Below are 19,494 nucleotides of genomic sequence, written 5' to 3'. Positions count from 1 at the left end.
AGCAGGTTGTGGGGGGGGAGGGAATGGGGATTTTGCAGTATCCTTCCCCTGCCAGGCCCACAAGCCACGCCATGCCCACCAAGCCATGTCCACAGAACCAGTAGTAAAAATAATGGAATCCCACCACTGAAGGAGAGGTGTGAATAATAGAACATGGCTACCTGGATGTCTGATAACAAAGTGATTCTAAGTTCTTGACTGTTCCAATCACCATCCAAAGAGCACCTTTCTCCAACCACGAGGCTTTCAAAGGAGTTGGGACTAGAACAGGACTTACAATTCCCAGCCAACACAATTGGGGGTTATTCTGGAAAGTCAATTTGGGATAGTAGTTAAGGTGCTGGCATAGAAACCAGGAGCAGTGAATTATAGTCTTGCCATGGGCATGAAAACCGGCTGTGGGACTTTGAGCCACTCAGCAGGAAGGGGTGAGTTCTAGTCAGTAGTAGGGTTTCCAAAAAATTTTCCTACTGATTCTATCATGAGAGCGTGTTTCATTCTGTGGGAGGCAGAGATCATGGGCTGCTTAGGACGTGTTCATTATTACTCTGGGATTAAGAAGAAAGACAGAAACCCAGATAAGCAACAGACTGTTGGAAGAAAGGTCCTTCTGGGTTCAGTAATGGTACATTAGCAGAGGAGAGGGTGGGGTGGGGGCTCATTCAGTCAACCTTTTGTTTTGTTGGAAGTTAAAACCCACCCCTCTCCTAGGAAAATGAAATATTTTAGGATACACTAAAAAGACAGAATATTTCCCCTAAAAAGAAAAGTAGAAACTCAAAGAGGCAGAAACTCAGCCCCCAACCCCACCCTCCCCTTTGCTAATGGACCCATTACTCTGGCCTGGGCCAGTCTATTTTACATAACCAAGATCTACTCCAGGTAGAGCTAAAGTAGGAATTGCCCAAAGCCTTTTTCATTACATCATCATCCAGCAAGGCTCAACCAAGCCTGGGACTCAGCCTACACAGAGTTGCCCCTGCATGGCCCCATGGGAGTCTGACAAGCAATCCGAATACAAGCTCAAATTTAAATCCCAACAGAGGGTATAAAACAACTGCACTTTCAGCATGTCAGCCCTTCTTTTCCTTCACCCAACATCTTGAAGCATGTGATCATCCTTTTCACTTTGGAGCTCCAAGCCATGTGGTCCTGTCCACCATCTTTCCAAACATCCTCCATGTTTACAGTGTTTTTTTCCCCACTTGGAACTGAACCCAGAAGGATATTTCTTCCAACAGTTTGTTGCTTATCTAGGTTTCTATCTTTCTGACTGGATTGCCAAATTTGTTTTTTTAAAAGCTGGCCTCCTCAGTTCCTGCTTGGGGCAGGGAAGCTGAGTTTCTGCCTCCCTTTAGGGGAAATATTTTATCCTGCCTTTTTTTTTTTAATATTTCCCCAAATATTTCATTCTTCCAGGAGGGGGAGGCTTCCTACCAAAAAAAAAAAAAAAGCTGAATCTTGATTTCCAAAGATTCGCCTTCTTCTTTTTTCCCCCTGAGTGGATCAGATAAAAGTAAATATTTGTACATCAGAACAAGAAGTTCTTCTGAAGCTGCCATCTCAACCACAATCCTTCCCAAGTCATTCATTCCATGAGAATGCAAAGGTCAGCTCCCTTCAAACATTGCATTGCTCAAAGCATCGTCATCTATATTCATAAATACAGAGATAGAAGGCAGTGTGTTTTTCTTAACAGGACTTTTATTTTTAGGCAAAGAATTTTACCATCAGTCATGCCTTGGGTAGAATCACAGCCTCTGTTAGAGCCTATAATTTCCTTGCACAGAATACTTGCACAGAGTCAATGAAATGGAGATTGATAGACGCCCCAAGTTATGTCTACTGGAGCAATTAAAATCTCGGTCACAAATCTCTTGGATCACTAAACTAACACATTTTGCAAGACGCTGTTGCCTTCCTGTCTCTTGCATAACAGGAGAACAATTTAAAAAAAAGAGCTGCCCAAAGAATTAAGGATATCGAAAGACAAAATGATACGGCTATCTTTAGTAAGGTGGGTAACTTGATAAGGCTGAGCAAATACAAAAGTATTTTTCAAATAGACAGCTATTTGAAGTTACAACTGCCAAAACCTCTTAGGGAGATATTTACACAAGCCAGATTCGAACAGTTCGACACAATGGTCAGATATGGGAATTCCTTTCTATATTCTACAATGGATATCTCTGCATTTGCACCCTATTGGATTGTTACCTGTATAAGAGGGTGAGAGACAGGTACCTCAGTCTATACACCAAATGAATGACCCATTGGGACCCCCACATCAAAATAACTTACCTGATGTGCAGCCAGAATCTGAAAATAATATTTAACACAGCACAGTACTTAAGCAAAATGGTTCGGTTGAGATCTGCATGTGTGGGACCGATTGGGGTAAATTGCAGGGGTAACACCGAAATATACTTTTATCATATTCCATTTTAAATTGCTTTTATCAAATTTCAGTAATAATGTCAACTCATAAAACATTTTGTATACGTGTTTTATAGTTGACAACAGAAAGGGGAAGAGTTTCAAAGAGCAGGCAACAGTGTGGAATCGAAAGTACATTCCATTCATATTTTCTTCAAAGACTGATTAGATGGCTGAAGCTTCTGCTGTGAAAAAAAATCTAATTGGAGAGCATGATTGATGACTCTTGGCTATGGACGTTGCTCGTTCGATGATGCACCCAGAGGGGTGGGAAGGAAAGCAGGATCAAGGGTGACAGTGAATTACGTATCTCAGAGTTGGCTACTCCCAGGTTAGTGCTGGATGTAGAATGTTAACTTCAAATAAATCCTCTTTAGTTTTGGGAGTATGGCTCGAGGCTTATGATTTAATTGCAGTAACTGCTGGAATCCTGACAAATATTTTTTCCGGAGGGGTGGGCGGATATTAGAAAAGGCAGTTTGGAGATCCCTGGTGTATATTATTATACATTGTGTGTGTGCGCGCGCGTGTATGTGTGTGTAGAGAAAGAGAGAGAGAGAGAGAGAATGAGAGGGTGAGATACAGAGTTGTATTTCCTTCAATCTAGTTTGGTGTAATTAACCTTGAGTTTGTATCTATTGTTTGCTCTTGTGTTGTTATGGTTGAAGCTGAAGTATTCATTGACAGGTAGGATATTGCAGTGTATAATTTTCTATACTATACTTAGACCAGACCGAAGGCGGCATAGTTCTAGATTTTCTTGGTCTAGAATTTCAAGTCTGGTGGCATAAGGTATTCTGCAACGTGTAGATATAGATATATATATACCGTATCTCTCTCTCTCTCTCTCTCTCTCTCTCTCTCTCTCTCTCTCTATATATATATATATATATATATATATATTTGTTTTGGTAAGTTTTCACGGGTATTTATATGTATGGTATTCAGCTTTGTTCGGGTATTTTCCCGTCATTAAAAGCACAACTATAATGACGTGGGAAAATACTAAACAAAGCTGAATACCATATATATATATATATATATATATATATATATATATATATATATATATATATATATATATATATATATATAATATCTCTCTATATATATAATCTCTATATAATATATATATAATCACTGTCTATCTATCTATCTATCTATCTATCTATCTATCTTCTATCTATTTTTCTTCTTTGTAAGATAAAGTATTCAAGATACCAATCTCATTTCTTCCATGGTTTTATTCATCATCATCCCATAAACTGTTATATTGTTTGGTGTTTTGGGGCTTGGAGTGAATGGAAACAAAGAGGTGGAACATAATCAGGTGGGTGTAGCGTTGATGCCTTTATAGAAGAATCCCTTTCCATTCATGCAACTTCCCTTCTTTGTGTTGAAAATCTGCACAGGACGCCGCTCAATAAAAGCTAAGCCAAACTGCTCTTCACTGTAGGAGCTACCCTCTCATAAATAAAATGAAGACAAAATTTCATACATAAAAGATAAAAGTAAGGAAAAATAATATTTTTAAAAAGAAAAAAGAAAAGGGAAAAAAAATACATGTGAAATCTTAAGCAAGTGGTGCTGGAGAGAAGTGTGGATGTCTGGCAGTGATGAGTCCTGGTGATGATGGAAGAGTATCCAACCGAAGGCCTTCAAACTCTTCACCTCATGGCAAGAGGCCGGTGAAAATGTCCATCCGTAATCTGCTTGAATGGGCCAAGGATTCCCATGGACCCCATCGCCCTTCCTCTTCTGTTGCTCTCTGCTTGCTGAAGAGGCCTTCCAGATCTGATAATCCAGGGACCTTCTCACACGTGGTCCTAATAGTAAGCATCTTCATATGCATCAGTCCGTAGGCAGTAAAGGATGGCTGCTCCCAGCATAAAGATGGCCGAACCCCAACCCAAACCATATCCCCAGTTGAACTCATGGTAGCTTCTCAACGGGCTGCTGTCAATGAACTTGATGGGGTAGAGAATTAAAGCGCAGATCTGGAGAACCACTGGATCGATGGAACAACAACAGGAGAAACAAGTTTGGTTAAAACCACTGGCCAAGGTATCAATATATATTTATTTACCCAAGGTGGGGAGGGGGTCTAGAGAAAGGGAAGACCTACCTGCTGCAAAGAGAAGAATCGACACGATCCGATAATAGTATTTATAGTTCCCCAGGCAGAAGGCTATCAGAGACATGAGGAAGGCCAGCAGAGTGATGGTGGCAGCTGTCAGGATTAACACCAGGGTAGTGATTTGCCAATCTGCAAAAAAAAAAAAAAAAAAAGGCAGAAGGGAAAAGAAATGAAGAAGAAACTTAAGTCACAGTCAGTAACCATGGTAGGCAAATATTATTTTGGGGGTTGGGTTCTTTTGGTTTACTTTCTTTTAATTCTGAACAGAGTAGAACAGAACAGAACAAAATAACAGAGTTGGAAGGGACCTTGGAGGTCTTCTAGTCCAACCCCCTGCCTAGGCAGGAAACCCTATAGCATTTCAGACAAACGGTTATCCAATCTCTTCTTCAAAACTTCCAGTGTTGGAGCATTCACAGCTTCTGGAGGCAAGTTGTTCCACTGATTAATTGTTCTAACTGTCATGAAATTTCTCCTTAGTTCTAAGTTGCTTCTCTCCTTGATTAGTTTCCATCCGTTGCCTCTTGTCCTGCCTTCAGGTGCTTTGGAGAATAGTTTGACCCCCTTTTCTTTGTGGCAGCCCCTGAGATATTGGAAGACTGCTATCATGTCCCCACTCATCCTTCTTTTCAATGGACTAGACACACCTAATCCCTGCAGTGGTTCTTCATATGTTTTAGAAACCATTCTCTTCAAACCACATCAAATCAAACCTTTATTGTCAATGCACAATAGGTGTACAAGGAAATTGAATTGCTTTTACTTTTATATCCCAACAAAAGCTGTTGACCGCCTTTCTTGGAACCGAGCTTTTCAGAACCTCCAGGAATAATTTCAGTTTTTCATTCCCCGTATTTTTTTAAAAAATGTTTTCTTTAAGAAAGGAAGCAAATGCTACTCAAAGGCCTTTTTTAAAAAAACTGTTGTTTCAGGTGATGCAGCCAAATGGCTCGGCTCTCAGCTGGGTGCCTAGATATGTCTTAGTTTTTCCTGGAGAAGATCCTGCCAACATCTCCAGATACACCCTTCACATACTGTGGTGTTCAAGTGGTGCTTCAGCTGTTCTGGGACTGCACTCAAGGCACCTATTACTATTGGTACGACACTTGCTTGCCGTTATGATTATGAGGATGAGGATGAGGATGATGAGGAGGATTCACAAAAAATGACAGGGAACACAGCAAACGAGATAACTATGCTGGGTCTCGTATCACAAATCACTAGTCGAACACTTCCCAAGCATTTATTATTATTATTATTATTATTATTATTATTATTATTATTATTATTATTATTATTATGATTAATTATTATTATTATTATTATTCACAAAAATGACAGTGGACACAGCAAATGAGATAGCTATGCTGGGTTTCATATCGCAAATCACTAGTCAAACACTTCCCAAGCATTTATTATTATTATTATTATTATTATTATTATTCACAAAAAATGACAGTGGACACAGCAAATGAGATAGCTATGCTGGGTTTCGTATCACAAATCACTAGTCGAACACTTCCCAAGCATTTAAGATTTTATTATTATTATTATTATTATTATTATTATTATTATTATTATTATTATTCACAAAAATGACAGTGGACACAGCAAATGAGATAGCTATTCTGGGTTTCGTATCACAAATCACTAGTCGAACACTGCTCAAGCATTTACAATTATTATTATTATTATTATTATTATTATTATTATTATTGATTAGGCTATATGCCATATCAACGTTCAAAGGTTCAAACACGTGTCACCAATGAAATCCTATACAAACAATTTAAAATAAGAGTAGGGTAAAACACAAGAGCTATGGGATAAAACACAATAATTGACTACATCAATGTGTAAAATAGAATGACATAAAATTATGTATCTGTATATCACCCCTGCAATCTACCCCAATCAGGTTGAGTTATCAATAAAGCAGAAGGTGGAGGGTAGCTGCAAATCACATGAGCTTTCTAGCTCTGTTTATGAAACTCGCAGAGCCCTCTAGAACTGTCTTGCTGAAATTCAGTGGCAAAACTACTGTTTTCAGCAGAAAGTGGTTTGATTTTGTCTTTTTTGTGTTTTGTTTTTGCACATTAGAATGGCAGGGTTGACTCTTGCACAGGCTTCCGTTGTGTGGCTGAAACGGTCATGGGGGCGAGGGGGGTGTTACATGAATCAATAAATAAACACAGGGGAGGAAGGTTGTCCAGCCAGCTTTAAAAACATCTCCTTTCTCCAGTTTGCCAGAATATCCAGGCAAAGGTGAGGAGCAGAACGTGTGGCAAATCCCCAACGGAGTCACTGAGAAAGAGTGAGCTTGTCGCCAACTGGGGAATTATTCCAGATCAACATGTGTGATGATGCACCAACTGAACCACTTGGAATTACTATCCCTTTTGTAATGAAAAGGCTGATTTCCCAGCTCTGATCACCAATCTTTAAATGAAGCCAGATTATGTAAGAAAGAGAGTATTTAAATTCTGGGAAGGGAATGGAGAGAGAAGGAAGGAAGGAAGGAAGGAAGGAAGGGAAGAAGGAAGGAAGGAAGGAAGAGAGGAAGGGGAGGGAAGGAAGGAAGGAAGGAAGGAAGGAAGGGAGAGAGGAAGGGAAGGGAGAGAGAGAAGAAAGGAAGGAAGGAAGGAAGGAAGGAAGGAAGGGGGAAGGGAAGTAAAAGGAAGGAGGAAGGAAGCAAGGAAGAGAGAAAGAGAGAAAGGGAAGGGAAGGGAGAGAGAAGGAAGGAAGGTGGAAGGGAAGGAGATGAAGAGGAAAGGAAGGAGGAAGGAAGGGAGAGAGGAAGGGAGAGAGAGAAGGAAGGAAGAGGGAAGAGAAGGGAAGAGGAACGGAAGGAGGAAGGAAGGAAGGAAGGAAGGAAGGAAGGAAGGAAGGAAGGAAGGATGAAAAAAAGAAAGAAAGAGAGGAAGGGAAAGAGAGGGAAGGAAGGAAGAGGGAAGAGAAGGGAAGGAGGAAGAGGAGGGGAAGGAGGAAGGAAGAAAGAATGAAAGGAAGGAGGAAGGAAGGAAGGGAAAGAGAGAGAAGGAAGGAAGGAAAAGGGAAGGGAAGAAGGAAGGAAGGAAGGAAGACAGAGAGAAAGGGAGGAGAATCGGATCATGTTTACAAACTTTCTGTCCAGCACCACTGCCAAACTCTTCCCAATGCCCACTTTTGAAATCAATAAAAACAGGGCCAGGCTGGTCTGAACTGAATGCCTGGTTCAAAGATTTGGAAATGGCTGTCAGCTCTTGGATGCTGCTTATGTGAAAATCTCTCCATCCCCACTGACTCTTTTGCCAAAAGGGCCAAATGACCTGCCCTTCGACTCAGCCCCGGAGAGCGTGCTCCCTTAAGTAAGAAAAAGATTTCCCCAGGAATGTTTAGACACAGATATATATATACATATTTTCTTTTTAAAAGAAGTGTTTAAAAGTTGCAGGGAATTTTGGGGACACCAAAATTAATTATTCTGTTCCTTCTCAATTGAGGAGTTGTAGTTAGTACTGGGGGCTCTGCCAACCAACCAACCGTACGCTAACTGTGGAATAAATGAAGAAAACTGCTCCCTGGTTTGCAAAGGGACTTAAAGAACAAGGGACTCTTTTGTCTGAAAGGAGAGGTGGTTAGGCAGGCGGCTGGAAAAAGACTTCTTCGTCTCAACAGATGCTTCCTGGAAGGGCATGGAAATGGAGAAATCCAAAACTCAGTCTGGCTTTTTACCTCCTGTTGGTTTTTAAATTCAAGGTGATAAAAATCAAGGAAGGAGCAGGCTACAGGAGTTCTACAGAGGAATGACGGAGTCTGTCATCTGCACCTCTGTAACTGTCTGGTTTGGTTCTGCAACCCAACAGGACAGACACAGACTCCAGAGGATAATTAGGACTGCAGAAAAAACAATTGCTACCCGCCTGCCTTCCATGGAGGACTTGCATGAGTCAAAAAGGGGGCTGTGAAAATATCTACAGACCCCTCACATCCTGGGCATAAACTGTCTCAACTCCTACTCTCAAAACAATGCTATAGAGCAGGGGTCTCCAACCTTTTGGACCTCAGGGACCACCAAACTCATAATTTTAAATCCTGCGGACCAAGAGACCCTGGGACAATCCTCAAAAAAGTCTGCAGGAAAATCCCCCACCCTGTTTTCCTAGGAGGGGGCTGACTAGGCCACGCCCACCATGGCCATGCCCACCCAGAACCGGACAGAGAATTAACTGGTTGCTGAAATTTTTCAAGCCCGCCCCCGAAACCATCATATGTTATTTGGGAGGGCAAAAAACTAATGTCTATGTTTACGGTTGTTGCAAAGCCATTTTCAAAAATATCTTTATTTTCCCCTTCATTTTTCTTCTCTTACATTTCTTTTTTCTACTTTTCTTTTTACGCTTCTGGGGCTTTCCCTGTCTTTTTGTCCCTATTTATTCGTACCTATTTCCTGTATTCTTACTCGTGTTTATACTTATACCTATTATTTTGTAAGAGATTGACAAATCAAATTAATTAATTAAATAAATAAATCAATCTTCTCTCTGATCTCCCAGTTCCTGCAAATGGGTTTGTGTCCAAATAAAATTGCTATGTATTAAATGGCCCGTCTTCCTTGGCTCGGTTTCGTTTGTCACCCATTCAGCTTTAAACTCAGGGCTAGTAAGGAGCGTGGTTTTTCTCTCCGTTTATATTCTAGTGGCTTGCTCAGTCAGCGTTAGTGGGGGTGGCCGAAGAAGTTCTTTGGTTGTGCTGTTTAGTGTTGGTTTGCTGGGCAGTTCCAGACCAACAATGTTGGCTTGTTGAGCACTTCCTTCATCAGACCAAGTAAACAATACCCCAATCAAGGAACTGCCAACAAGCCGACAGTAAGCAGCCCAACCAAAGAAACTCCAAATATGTAAAGTATACCTCTCCTATTTTCAGGCAAGAAAACACACACTCTTTTAAAACCTCAAAATACTTCAAATTAGGGACAAAATTTGAAATTTTGAGAAGATACCGCATGCTACTAATCACCAAACCCTTAAATTTCTAGAAAGCAAATATGTTTTACGGATATTGCAGTAAGAAAAAACAACAACAGACTCTCTCAGTTTGGAATAAAACCAAATCCATGGAATGTTTTTTTTTTCCTTGAAACATTTTGCATAGATTATATTCCAATAAACAAAACTCAAAAATTTAGTGTCCTATATATAGAGAGCAATGAAATGAAAAACAAATCTCTTGTTTCCTTCTATAAAAGTCTCTTCCTCACAGAAGTGATGATGCTGTAGGGTGGACACTTTCTGCCAATGAAGTTCACTTCAGTGAGAATTGAATCACTCCCACCAACACTAACAGAATATCAACTGAGAGCAAGCCCCATTCCTTACTAGCACTGATGATGTTACCTAGTTAGGTAATGAAAAGTCTGTCAGAAAACAACCAAGCTCAGTGAGCACCAAGGACCCCACAATCGTCGTCCTCCTCCTCCTTCTCCCCCCTCCTCCTCCTCCTCCCTCCTCCTCCTTCTCCTCCTTCTCCCTCCTCCTCCTCCTCCTCCTCCTCAGCACAAGTGATGTTACCTAGTTTGGGTACTGAAACATCTGCAAGAAAGCAACCAAGCTCAGAGAGCACCAAGGACCCCTTAGAGAAACATTATCAAACAGCAGTTGCCTTCTTTAAATAAGCAGCCTTATGTGCTTTGCTCCAAACATCAGAGGAGGTAGCAGAAGATTTGGGAAGCCAAACAGGTGGTCAAGTCAACGAACTGCGCATAAATCACCAGATTTAAGCACGGGGTGGGGATGGGGGGGGCAGTGTAGCCAATCTACACATCTGTTGCTCCTCGTTGCGAGCCTAAGCAACAGCCGCCTCCATTGCAAGACGAATCAACACACTGCCCTCACCCCACGCCCCCACCCCCTTTCAAATTTGCACGCTTGAACTGCGACAAAGAAAGAAAAATAAAAGTTTGCAGCAGGCTCCTGGCGCTGGCCCTCCTGCTTGGACCGTGTCTCCTGGTTTTCTTCCAAGAAAGCAGAATTTATAGGCAGGAATGCCAACCCTTGTCCTCTTGTTCAAGATGTTTGGTGTGGGGTTTGGCTCAAGCTTTTACTATACAAACTTGAACGGGAGAGTTGTCATGGAAACCGACATCTTGTTGAGAAGGACTGGTGTAAACAAGAGCACGTTAGATAGGGCTGAATCAGGCTTGACTCTTGCATGCATTCCTACAGAATAACAGAGTTGGAAGTCTTCTAGTCCAGGGGTCCCCAACCTTTTGGATCTTAGGAACCACCAAACTCATAATTTTAAATCCTGCGGACCAAAAGACCCTGGGAAAATCCCCCCCAAAAAGTCTGCAGGAAAATTCCTCACCCCGCTTTCCTACCGATCGATCATTCTTTATTTGGGATCGCAGGATATCATCTCCAGCTCTGTTCTCGGGGTGGGTGGGGGGAGAGACTTTTGGCTTCATGCAAGGAAAGCAGCAGAAGCAGCAGAAGTCTTTCTTTCTCTCCCCCAAACTCCTCCAGAAATGAGTCTTTGTGAGACTTGTCACGTCGGCGCAGCCTCTTGGAGTAGGAGGCCTTGCAGGGTCCCAAAGACTCATTTCTGGCAGAGTTTGGGGGAGAGAAAGAAAGACTTTTGCTGCTTTCCTTGCATGCAGCCAAAAACAGAAGAAAGAAGCGGAAAGAAGCAGCCCAGTGGCCAGGCCAGGCATGTGGGGCGAGTGGGGCAAGTTCCCCACCTCTGCCCTTTCCCCCTCCCCTCACTTCCTTGTGTTGTCTGCAATGCAAGCGACACAAGCCTTGTGTTCCTGCACAGTCTGGATTAATCGCTTTGGGGGTGACATTTCTCTGCAAACCACCAAAATTTTCTCAGAGACCACCAGTGGTTCCCGGCCCACTGGTTGGAGACCACTGTTCTAGTCCAATCCTCTGCTTAAGGAGAAGACTCTAAACAATTCCAAACAAATGACTGTCCAACCTCTTCCAAAAAAACCTTCCAGTGATGGAGCACCCACAACTTCTGGAGATTCGTGTAGATTTTTTTCTGAAAATAACCAGGACATGACTTGTCATTGTCTTCTTCTGAGAAATGTTTCCCAACTTCCCATTCTAACTTACAATTGGGGCACTTCTTCGTGGTCTCCTACCTCCAAACTCACCAGCTAGAACTTCCTTAGCTTTTCAAAGCTTTTCACCTAAAGTCATTTAGAGGTTACAAGAAGACGATGTGGAACAACTGTGTCGCAATTGAGGTAATTCATCTCCCATCCGCACTCAACTTTGAAGGAGTGAATTTTCGAATCTGCCTGAACTTCGTTGATTATGTTTGTAGCAACAGCAGCAAAATGTTTTGGAGAAAAGACACACATATTTTTTGCAGAAGGTCTACCTCCAGCAGTCACTCATACCTTTCTAAAGCTAGATAACTACAATGTGCGGTAGAGGGGGATACTTTTGAAGGCTGTTTAGACAATTCACACATTTATCACCCAGCTGCCTATTTCCTAGGGAAGTTGGATTGACTTCCAAGAGCTGGTTGGGGTGTGTGTGAGGATATATATCTGAATTATAAATGGAGACAGTTGAGTTCCAACCTCCTTTAGATGTTTCATATGGTAATCTGGATCCAGTCTTTTTCCCTGACCTGGGGCAGCAAAGAGACAAGTTTAAGCATATTTCCTGAATTAGCCACAATTGCTTGAGTTTGCACAACTGTGAGGCACATCTTATGAACCACAATTGCCGGGTTCAAATGATCTCTGAAAACAAAGCCAAACCGAGCCAATTTTGCATGGCTGGGATGTCTCCAACCAATTTTACCCTTGTCTGGGATTAGATAGAGGATACAAGGAGGAGTGAACAGATGCTGTTTTGAAGACCCCTAGGACAGAGAGGGAAAACATCTCTACTGTGTTTTCTTTGCCTTTCTGTCATCTCCAGTTTCTTGGAATTTTTTTTTTTTTTTTTTTAAGCAGCTCATTTGGGACACAGAAGAAGAAACATTCAGCCTTCCAAGAATCACGAGCGTTACCATCCTTGGAAATGGTTGCAACAGAAATTTGTTTAATAGCTTGTAAACCGAGAATTATTTCCATTTTCTTTCTCTTTTACTTGAGGTCTCTTTGACTTCTTCAATGACCAACTAGGGAACAAATAAGCACAGCTTGAATTTTCCAAAATCCACAAAGGGTTATTTTTGGAGTATCTTCTTTTAATAGTGACTGCATATAGAATTTTATAATCAAAGAACCAGATTTTTTTTCAAAAATGTTTCAAATTAATACCACTTTTTAAAACAATGGGGTTATCATTTCCCCTCTCTCTTCCACACAGAACTTCCATGGGGTGGGAAACCATTGCCCCGAATGATGATTAGCCAGCAACTCTCAGGAAGTATGGTTAAAGATAACAAGTGCGAAGAATAGAATTCTTTATTGGCTAAGTGTGATTGGACACACAAGGAATTTGTCTTGGTGCAAATGTTCTCAGTGTACATAAAAGGAAAGCTACATTCCTCAAGAGTCAAGAATCATAAGGCACAACACTTAATAATAGTCATAGGGTACAATAAGCAATCAAATCATGCTAGGAAACAGTCAATAAAAATCATTAGGATACAAGCCACAAGGTTACAGTCATATAGTCACAGCTGGGAGGAGATGGGTGAAAAGAAGGGAGGATTATAGTAATAGTGATAGTAATTCAGACTTAGTAAACAGTTTGACAATGTTGAAGGAATTATTTGTTAGCAGAGTGATGCCATTTGGAAAAAAAAAACTGTTCTTGTGTCTAGTTATTCTGGTGTGCAGGGCTCTATGGCATCATTTTGACGTTTCTCCTCAAAACCCTGTTGGATAAGACCAAAGATCCACCTCCACCAATCTTGTCTCTCGTATCTAGGAAGCTCTCGAGTTGTAAAGGATGTTTTCCCCCTTATTTATTTCACATCCTGACAAACAGCGATCGCCCATTTCCATGTGCAAAGTTTCATTTCAGCTATACCCAGAAGACTCTCCGTGGGTCACCTATAGAGCACAACCAGCATCCTGTTTCTTGTAGAGTCATGGGATATCCACAAACTGGACATGGAGGCAACAGCATGGCCATTTTCACCCAGCTCATGATTATCCAGATGTGTTGGGTGACACATCAATGAATCAACAGCGATGAACTGACTCCACACAAAGACTAAAATATGCTCTTTTAGCTCTGAGAATTCCTGTTTGCTGGAGGACAAATTCATGAAGAAGGAATGTTCTTGTCTAGCTTATCAGATTGTTGCCAGGATCCATCAGGAAGGGGAAATGATGAAGGCTCTTTGGAGGAAATATAGCAATGACATGCAACCTTATAGAAAAAGCAGTGTCTATTGAGATTCTCAGTCATCCAGCTCATGGTTGTATTATAAGCATTATAAGACCCCAGTATCGTTTTCATCTTTGGAAAGTACACTGATTTTTGTCCCAAAGATGTTTTTTCAAGAGGCAACTGGACTTTCTGGTTTTTATTCTGTTGAAGATGTTTTGCTTCTCATCCAAGAAGCTTCTTTAGCTCTGACTGGATGGTGGAGAATGAAAGGATTCATATTCCTTGCAGACAGCTGGTCATTTGCTTTCTTTTTAGAGAGTCGTTCAGTTCACCATCCAGTCAGAGCTAAAGAGGCTTCTTGGAAGAGAAGAGAAACGTCTTCAAAAAAGACCAGAAAGTCCAGTTATCTCTTTAAAAAGCACTTTTGGGACAAAAACAAGAGTACTTTCCAAAGATGAAAATGACCCTGGGGTTTTATAATACTCGGATCTGGAACCCAGTCCATTAGATCAGATAATGGTTCTCTTTTTCCCACTCTCTGATGGAGGTTTCGCATATTTGATGGAAGCAGGGCAGATAGAAATTTTGAGAGACAGAATGTTACTCCCATATTGATGTGTAGAGCAAATCCTGGGACCAGTGAGTTTCTATCTGCCCTTGCAGCAATGCAGTGATCCCAGGGATCCACTGGGAAAATAAGAAGGAGAAACTCTCAAGGAAAAAAAAAAACCCAACCAGAATAGAACTGGCAAACAATATACTGAAGTTACGAAGGGATGCAAATTACCACTAAAAAGGTAGAACAAAAATCCTATTCAATCCAGAGTCTAAAAATGCAAAAACAATGTTGTTGGTCCTAAAAGCATTGCTTTAAAAAAAATTAAAGTAAAAACTTGGGAGAAAGTTGCAAACTAGTCGAAATCCCATCCTCCTCCGGAATCACCCCCATTAGAAAAACCAGAGGGGGAAATAGAATTGATGCTGTTCCAGCTGTTAGTTACTTTGATACAGGTAGTCCTCAACTTACAACAGTTCATTTAGTAACCGTTCAAAGTTACAACTGCACTTAAAAAAGTGACTTATGACCATTTTTCACACTTACAACCTGTCAACTCATAAAATATTTCCATGGTCTTTTTAGAGTTGCCAACAGAAAGGGAGGGGGGAGCAGTGCGGCAGCTTGCAAAACCGAAACTGCATTCCATAAATGTTTTCAAAGATAGTAACTAGGTGACTGAAGTTTCTGCCATGCAAATATCTAACTGGAGAGCATAATTGATGTCTCTTGGCTATGGATGTGTCCTATTGGAGAATATGAATTACGATACACCCAGAGAGTGGGGGAAAACCAGGGTCAAGGGTGACAGTGAATTATGTGTCATGCCCCTGGTGCAGACTGACTCTGAGGGAGAGGAGGAACAGCCAACAAGGAGTGGAAGTGTGGCTCCAGATGTTGTGGAGGAGGCTGGGGAAGGGCAGAGGCCGGCTGGGCAGTCAGAGGAGGACCCAGGCCCATCCCCTCTCCATCCTAGGGCACACAGGGAGCAGAGGATAAGGGAGAGACATGGTCTACTCAGGAGGAGAGGGCCTTGATCCTCTTCCTGGGCTGCAGCTGTGACAACTGAATAAGAGGACGGACATGCGTACGGGCAAGTGCTGGAAACAAAGCATGGAAATATCTCTAGTTTATGGTTACTTTCTGAGTTTGGCTTCCTTCCCCGTGTGTGTTCTGTTATCTGCGGACATCCTCCAGCCCTTATCTTGCCTGGTTTGTGTTGCTTTTCCCCTCCTTCTTGTAACTGTTTGTGTGGGAGTTTGTTGTCTTCCGTCAAGGCTATTCGAAGCTTGGAAGCAAAGTGAAGGAATAAAAGGGGCTTCACTGGGTTTTTGTGACTGTGTTTGTTTTGTATCCTACCCTGGTTCATCACATTATGTGTCTCAGAGTCGGCTACACCCAGGCAGTGCCGGACATGTTAATTCCCAATAAATCCTTTTGAAGTTTTGGAAGTTTGGCTCCAGGAAGATGGAGACTTTTAAAAATTCCCCCTTGTATCTTACACCCCCTTTTCCCTGCTCCTTTGCCTTCCTTTGATTTCCTATTTTCTTTCCTTCTGTTTGTATTTTATATAATGAAACAAATAAAAAAATCAACACGTTAAAATTTTAACGAGGTGCTAATGCCACTCTCTAAAACCTTAGTAAGACCAGAGTCCTGCATCCAGTTTTGGTCACCACACTATAATAACATGTTGAGACTCTAGAAAGAATGCAGAGAAGAGCAACCAGGATTATTAGGGGACTGGAAGCTAAAACATATGAAGAACGGTTGCAGGAACTGGGCCTGGCTAGTCTAAGGAAGAGAAGGACCAGGGAGAGGATAGCAGTGTTCCAAATATTTGAGGAGCTGCCACAGAGACGAGGGGGTCAAGCTATTTTCCAAAGCTCCTGAAGGCCAGACAAGGAATAATGGATGGAAACTGAACAAGAAGAGATTCAACCTGGAAATGAGATTTTTTCTGACAGTGAGAACAATCAACCAATTGAATAGTTTGCCTTCAGAAATTGCTGGAGCTTCATCACTGGAAGCTTTCAAGAAGAGACCGGACTGCCGTTTGTCAGAAATGATGTAGGCTCTCCTGCTTGGGGGAGTTGGACTAGATGACCTACAAGGTCCCTTCCAACTCTGTTAATTTGTTAAGATAGTTAGAATTCTTTATTGGCCAAGTGTGACTGGACACACAAGGAATTTGTCTTGGTGTAAATACTCTCCGCATACATAAAAGAAAAGATACATTCATCGAATCAAGAATCATAAGGTACGACACTTAGCAGATAGTTTCGTGAGTATGAAATACGTAGTGAATTGCAGATAATAATAAAGAATAAAGAAACCTTTAGAGAGCATTTCACTGAGGCAGCCATGGTCGGCACCATCTTGGACCCAAGAGCTTTGGTTTACCAATTCCATAACGAATTCCCTGACAAAGCAAAGGGTCCCCTTGGAGTGGGGAGAGGAGGTTAAGGCCATCGCATTAACCCCTGGTTGTGTTTTGTTTATTATCTCTTTTAGGAGGTGAACTTCTCAAGGGGGGATGCCTGTCAGCTTTGGAAGCCACACAGCCCTAGAAAGTGGGAGGGGCGATCCCAACCGAGCAGTTCCAAGCAGACAAAATAAAATTCTTTTCTTACTTCAAAGCCATCAAGTTAAACTTGGGAAAATAAGGAAGGCCCTTAAAAAGCCATCCAAGTTAGCCAGTTGAAGTTGGACATACCATGCTCTGGCCTGGCTTGGCTGTTCCCAACCTTCAATTAACAACCCCACGTGCAGCTTCCCACGATCCGGGGGATCTTCCCACGGTCTTTTCCCCCTCGCGTTCCTGGACCCCCCAGCTTACCGCTTCCGAGGGGAGAGAAGCACTCCCAGCCGCCCAGGAGCTGCCGACACTCCTTCCAAAGAGAGAGCGAGTAGCGTTCCGACGTGACCCAGGCTGGGCTCAGCAGCGCAGCCACATCCAGAGCCAGCGCCAGGAAGGCGCAGAGCAGCGCGATCAGCTTGAAGGGGCGCACCGTCAATCCCCGCTCCTCGGCCGCCGACATCCTTGCCCCGGAGGTCCCCCCCACCCCCCGCCTCCGACAGTCGCGGGATAGGAAAGAGGGAGAAGACCCGACGAGGGTAGGTGGGAAACGCGAGAAGGAAGCCGAGAAGCGCCTCGCCTCTTGCGCACTTCCAGCGGCGGAGTTGGCCAAAGGGACGCGCGGCAGCCGGCGAGGCGAGGGTCCCGCCCGCCCCGGGGTCCGCCCCCTCCGGCCCCCTTGGAGGACGGCCGTCGGATCCTATATAACCCACCCACCCCTTCTGAGCTGGACTGGGGAGCCCCGCCGCCCGGTGGGATTGGCTTTAAGAATCGGGGAGGGGGCGAAAATCTGAACCAGCTTCGGACGTCAGCACGGAGGATGCTCGGTGCTCTCCCCCTGCCTGGGCTTCTGAGCTCAATGCGTTTTAGCCATGGGGTTAAGGGTCGCTCTCGACGGGATCCTCAGGGTGTCTCTACCTGCATTTATTTTTAGGGGTGTCTGTGGTTGTTTATTCGGGCCAGCCGAGTAGGGGATGCTGGCTTGCCAGTCGTGAAAGTTGGAGTGGCTGGACCTAGGAGATGGAGAGTGGAAGGTTCCGTGTGGCCAACATGCTGCGGGAGAACTTGCCACAGCTGACTTGTTGCAGGACAACTTGGCTGCAGGACAAGAGTTACACTAATATCAAAGAAATAGTGGGATAGGATCGTTAAAGAAAGGATACCCGAGAAGGGTCAGAATGAGACGAGAATGGCAAAAATAATTAAATAGAATTGTTAAATCGTCCAACAACAAGTTGTCTTCCAACGAGTTGTCCCGTGGCAAGTTGGCCATGTTGAGTTGGCCATGTTGAGTTCAATGAGTTGTCCCGTGGCGAGTTGGCCATGTTGAGTTGGCTATGATGAGTTGGCCGTAGCAAGTTATTCTTTGGTAAGTTGTCCCATTCCCCCAGTTGATTTTGGAACTCTTGGTGCTTTTGGATCAGCTCTGTTGCCTCCCTCCTTTCCTCGCCCTCCCTTTCTATGCCCAACCAACCTCACAGGGCTGTTGTTGAACAATGGGACTCAGGTGCCCTTTCTGGAGTTCCCCAGGGAAAAGTGGAATATCAATGCTTTAAAGGAATGAATGGAAGTAAAGAGGTGGAATGTAAGTGATTTAAATTAAAAAATGGATACATGTAAAGAGGTGGAATAGAAATGTGTGAAATCGAGGAATAAATGAATGTAAAGACGTGGAATGTAAATGCTTTAAACAATGGAATATAAATGCTTTCAAGAAATAAATGAATTAAAATGCTTATAATAAGCATTAATTAAAATGCTTATTATAAATGCTTTAAATAAACAAGTCAGCCTATTTTGACATTAATGTCTTGTGGGTATGGAGGCGACTAAAAATGATAAAAATTCTAGAGGTTAAGGGACAACAAAATGCAGTGCACAGCCTGTAGCGCTGCAATTAGAATTAAATTGTGTACAAAATAAACACAGGGCAACTCAAAACTACCATCTGGTTGGTTACTGTGGGAACTTTTGGTCTGTGGTTTAATCCAGCTCCCCTGTTGTTACATTCTTCTGCTGTCTGGTGCTGATAAAGAGTTTACCCACGTAAGACATGACCTGAATGAGAAAGAGCAGGGTGAAATAAGATGGAATAATACTTCTGAAAGCGAGGAGGCCCTTCGAACAGGACTTCAGCCCAGATATCGCACAATGCGCTGGATCAACCTTTCCAAATGCAGAAGAACATTTATCCTTTCTTGGAAAACCCATCCCATCCAAGCTAAAAAAACAATGGATGGCATTTAGGTAACTGATTGCAAAGTGGTTTAAAAAAAGGGGGATATAATATGGTGTCAAACTCCATCCATTCCAACAAAGAGAGATTCACACAATAAAATGAAAACGTGTGAATCTTTTTTTAATAAACAAAGCTTGCATCCATATCGTTGTGACTCTTGATAGCTTAGTTTTTAGTTTACTTGATTGTCATTGCACCTCGTACAACGAAATTAAATGCCATCTTCAGTGTATATTATTATAACTATAAAAAAACAAAAAA

General features: G+C 42.5%; 1 protein-coding gene across 1 annotated transcript; it reads right to left on the bottom strand.

Annotated features, from left to right (window-relative positions):
- Window positions 1-3,662: 3,662 nt before the first annotated feature.
- On the bottom strand, window positions 3,663-17,723 carry LOC113437825 (transmembrane protein 47-like). The gene is made up of 3 exons (XM_087941025.1): window positions 17,256-17,723; window positions 4,562-4,702; window positions 3,663-4,444 (listed from the first exon to the last, which is right to left on the bottom strand). The coding sequence occupies exons 1-3, from the start codon at window positions 17,455-17,457 to the stop codon at window positions 4,263-4,265; spliced, it is 525 nt and encodes a 174-aa protein (XP_087797151.1). The 5' UTR covers window positions 17,458-17,723; the 3' UTR covers window positions 3,663-4,262.
- Between the last annotated feature and the right edge of the window lie 1,771 nt (window positions 17,724-19,494).

Source organism: Pseudonaja textilis, chromosome 12, assembly GCF_049901715.1.
Source record: "Pseudonaja textilis isolate UNSWEBS1 chromosome 12, rPseTex1.2, whole genome shotgun sequence".
NCBI classification, from domain to species: Eukaryota; Metazoa; Chordata; class Lepidosauria; order Squamata; family Elapidae; genus Pseudonaja; species Pseudonaja textilis.
This window is presented reverse-complemented; position numbering and strand designations above follow the sequence as displayed.

Excerpts from the sequence above, each read along its gene's own strand:
- LOC113437825 (XM_087941025.1), bottom strand. The coding sequence starts at position 17,457 with ATGTCGGCGGCCGAGGAGCGGGGATTGACGGTGCGCCCCTTCAAGCTG. Across the intron at positions 4,703-17,255 it reads CTTCTCTCCCCTCGGAAGCG|ATTGGCAAATCACTACCCTG; the intron begins GTAAGCTGGGGG and ends TTTTTTTTGCAG. Across the intron at positions 4,445-4,561 it reads GATTCTTCTCTTTGCAGCAG|TGGTTCTCCAGATCTGCGCT; the intron begins GTAGGTCTTCCC and ends CCATCGATCCAG.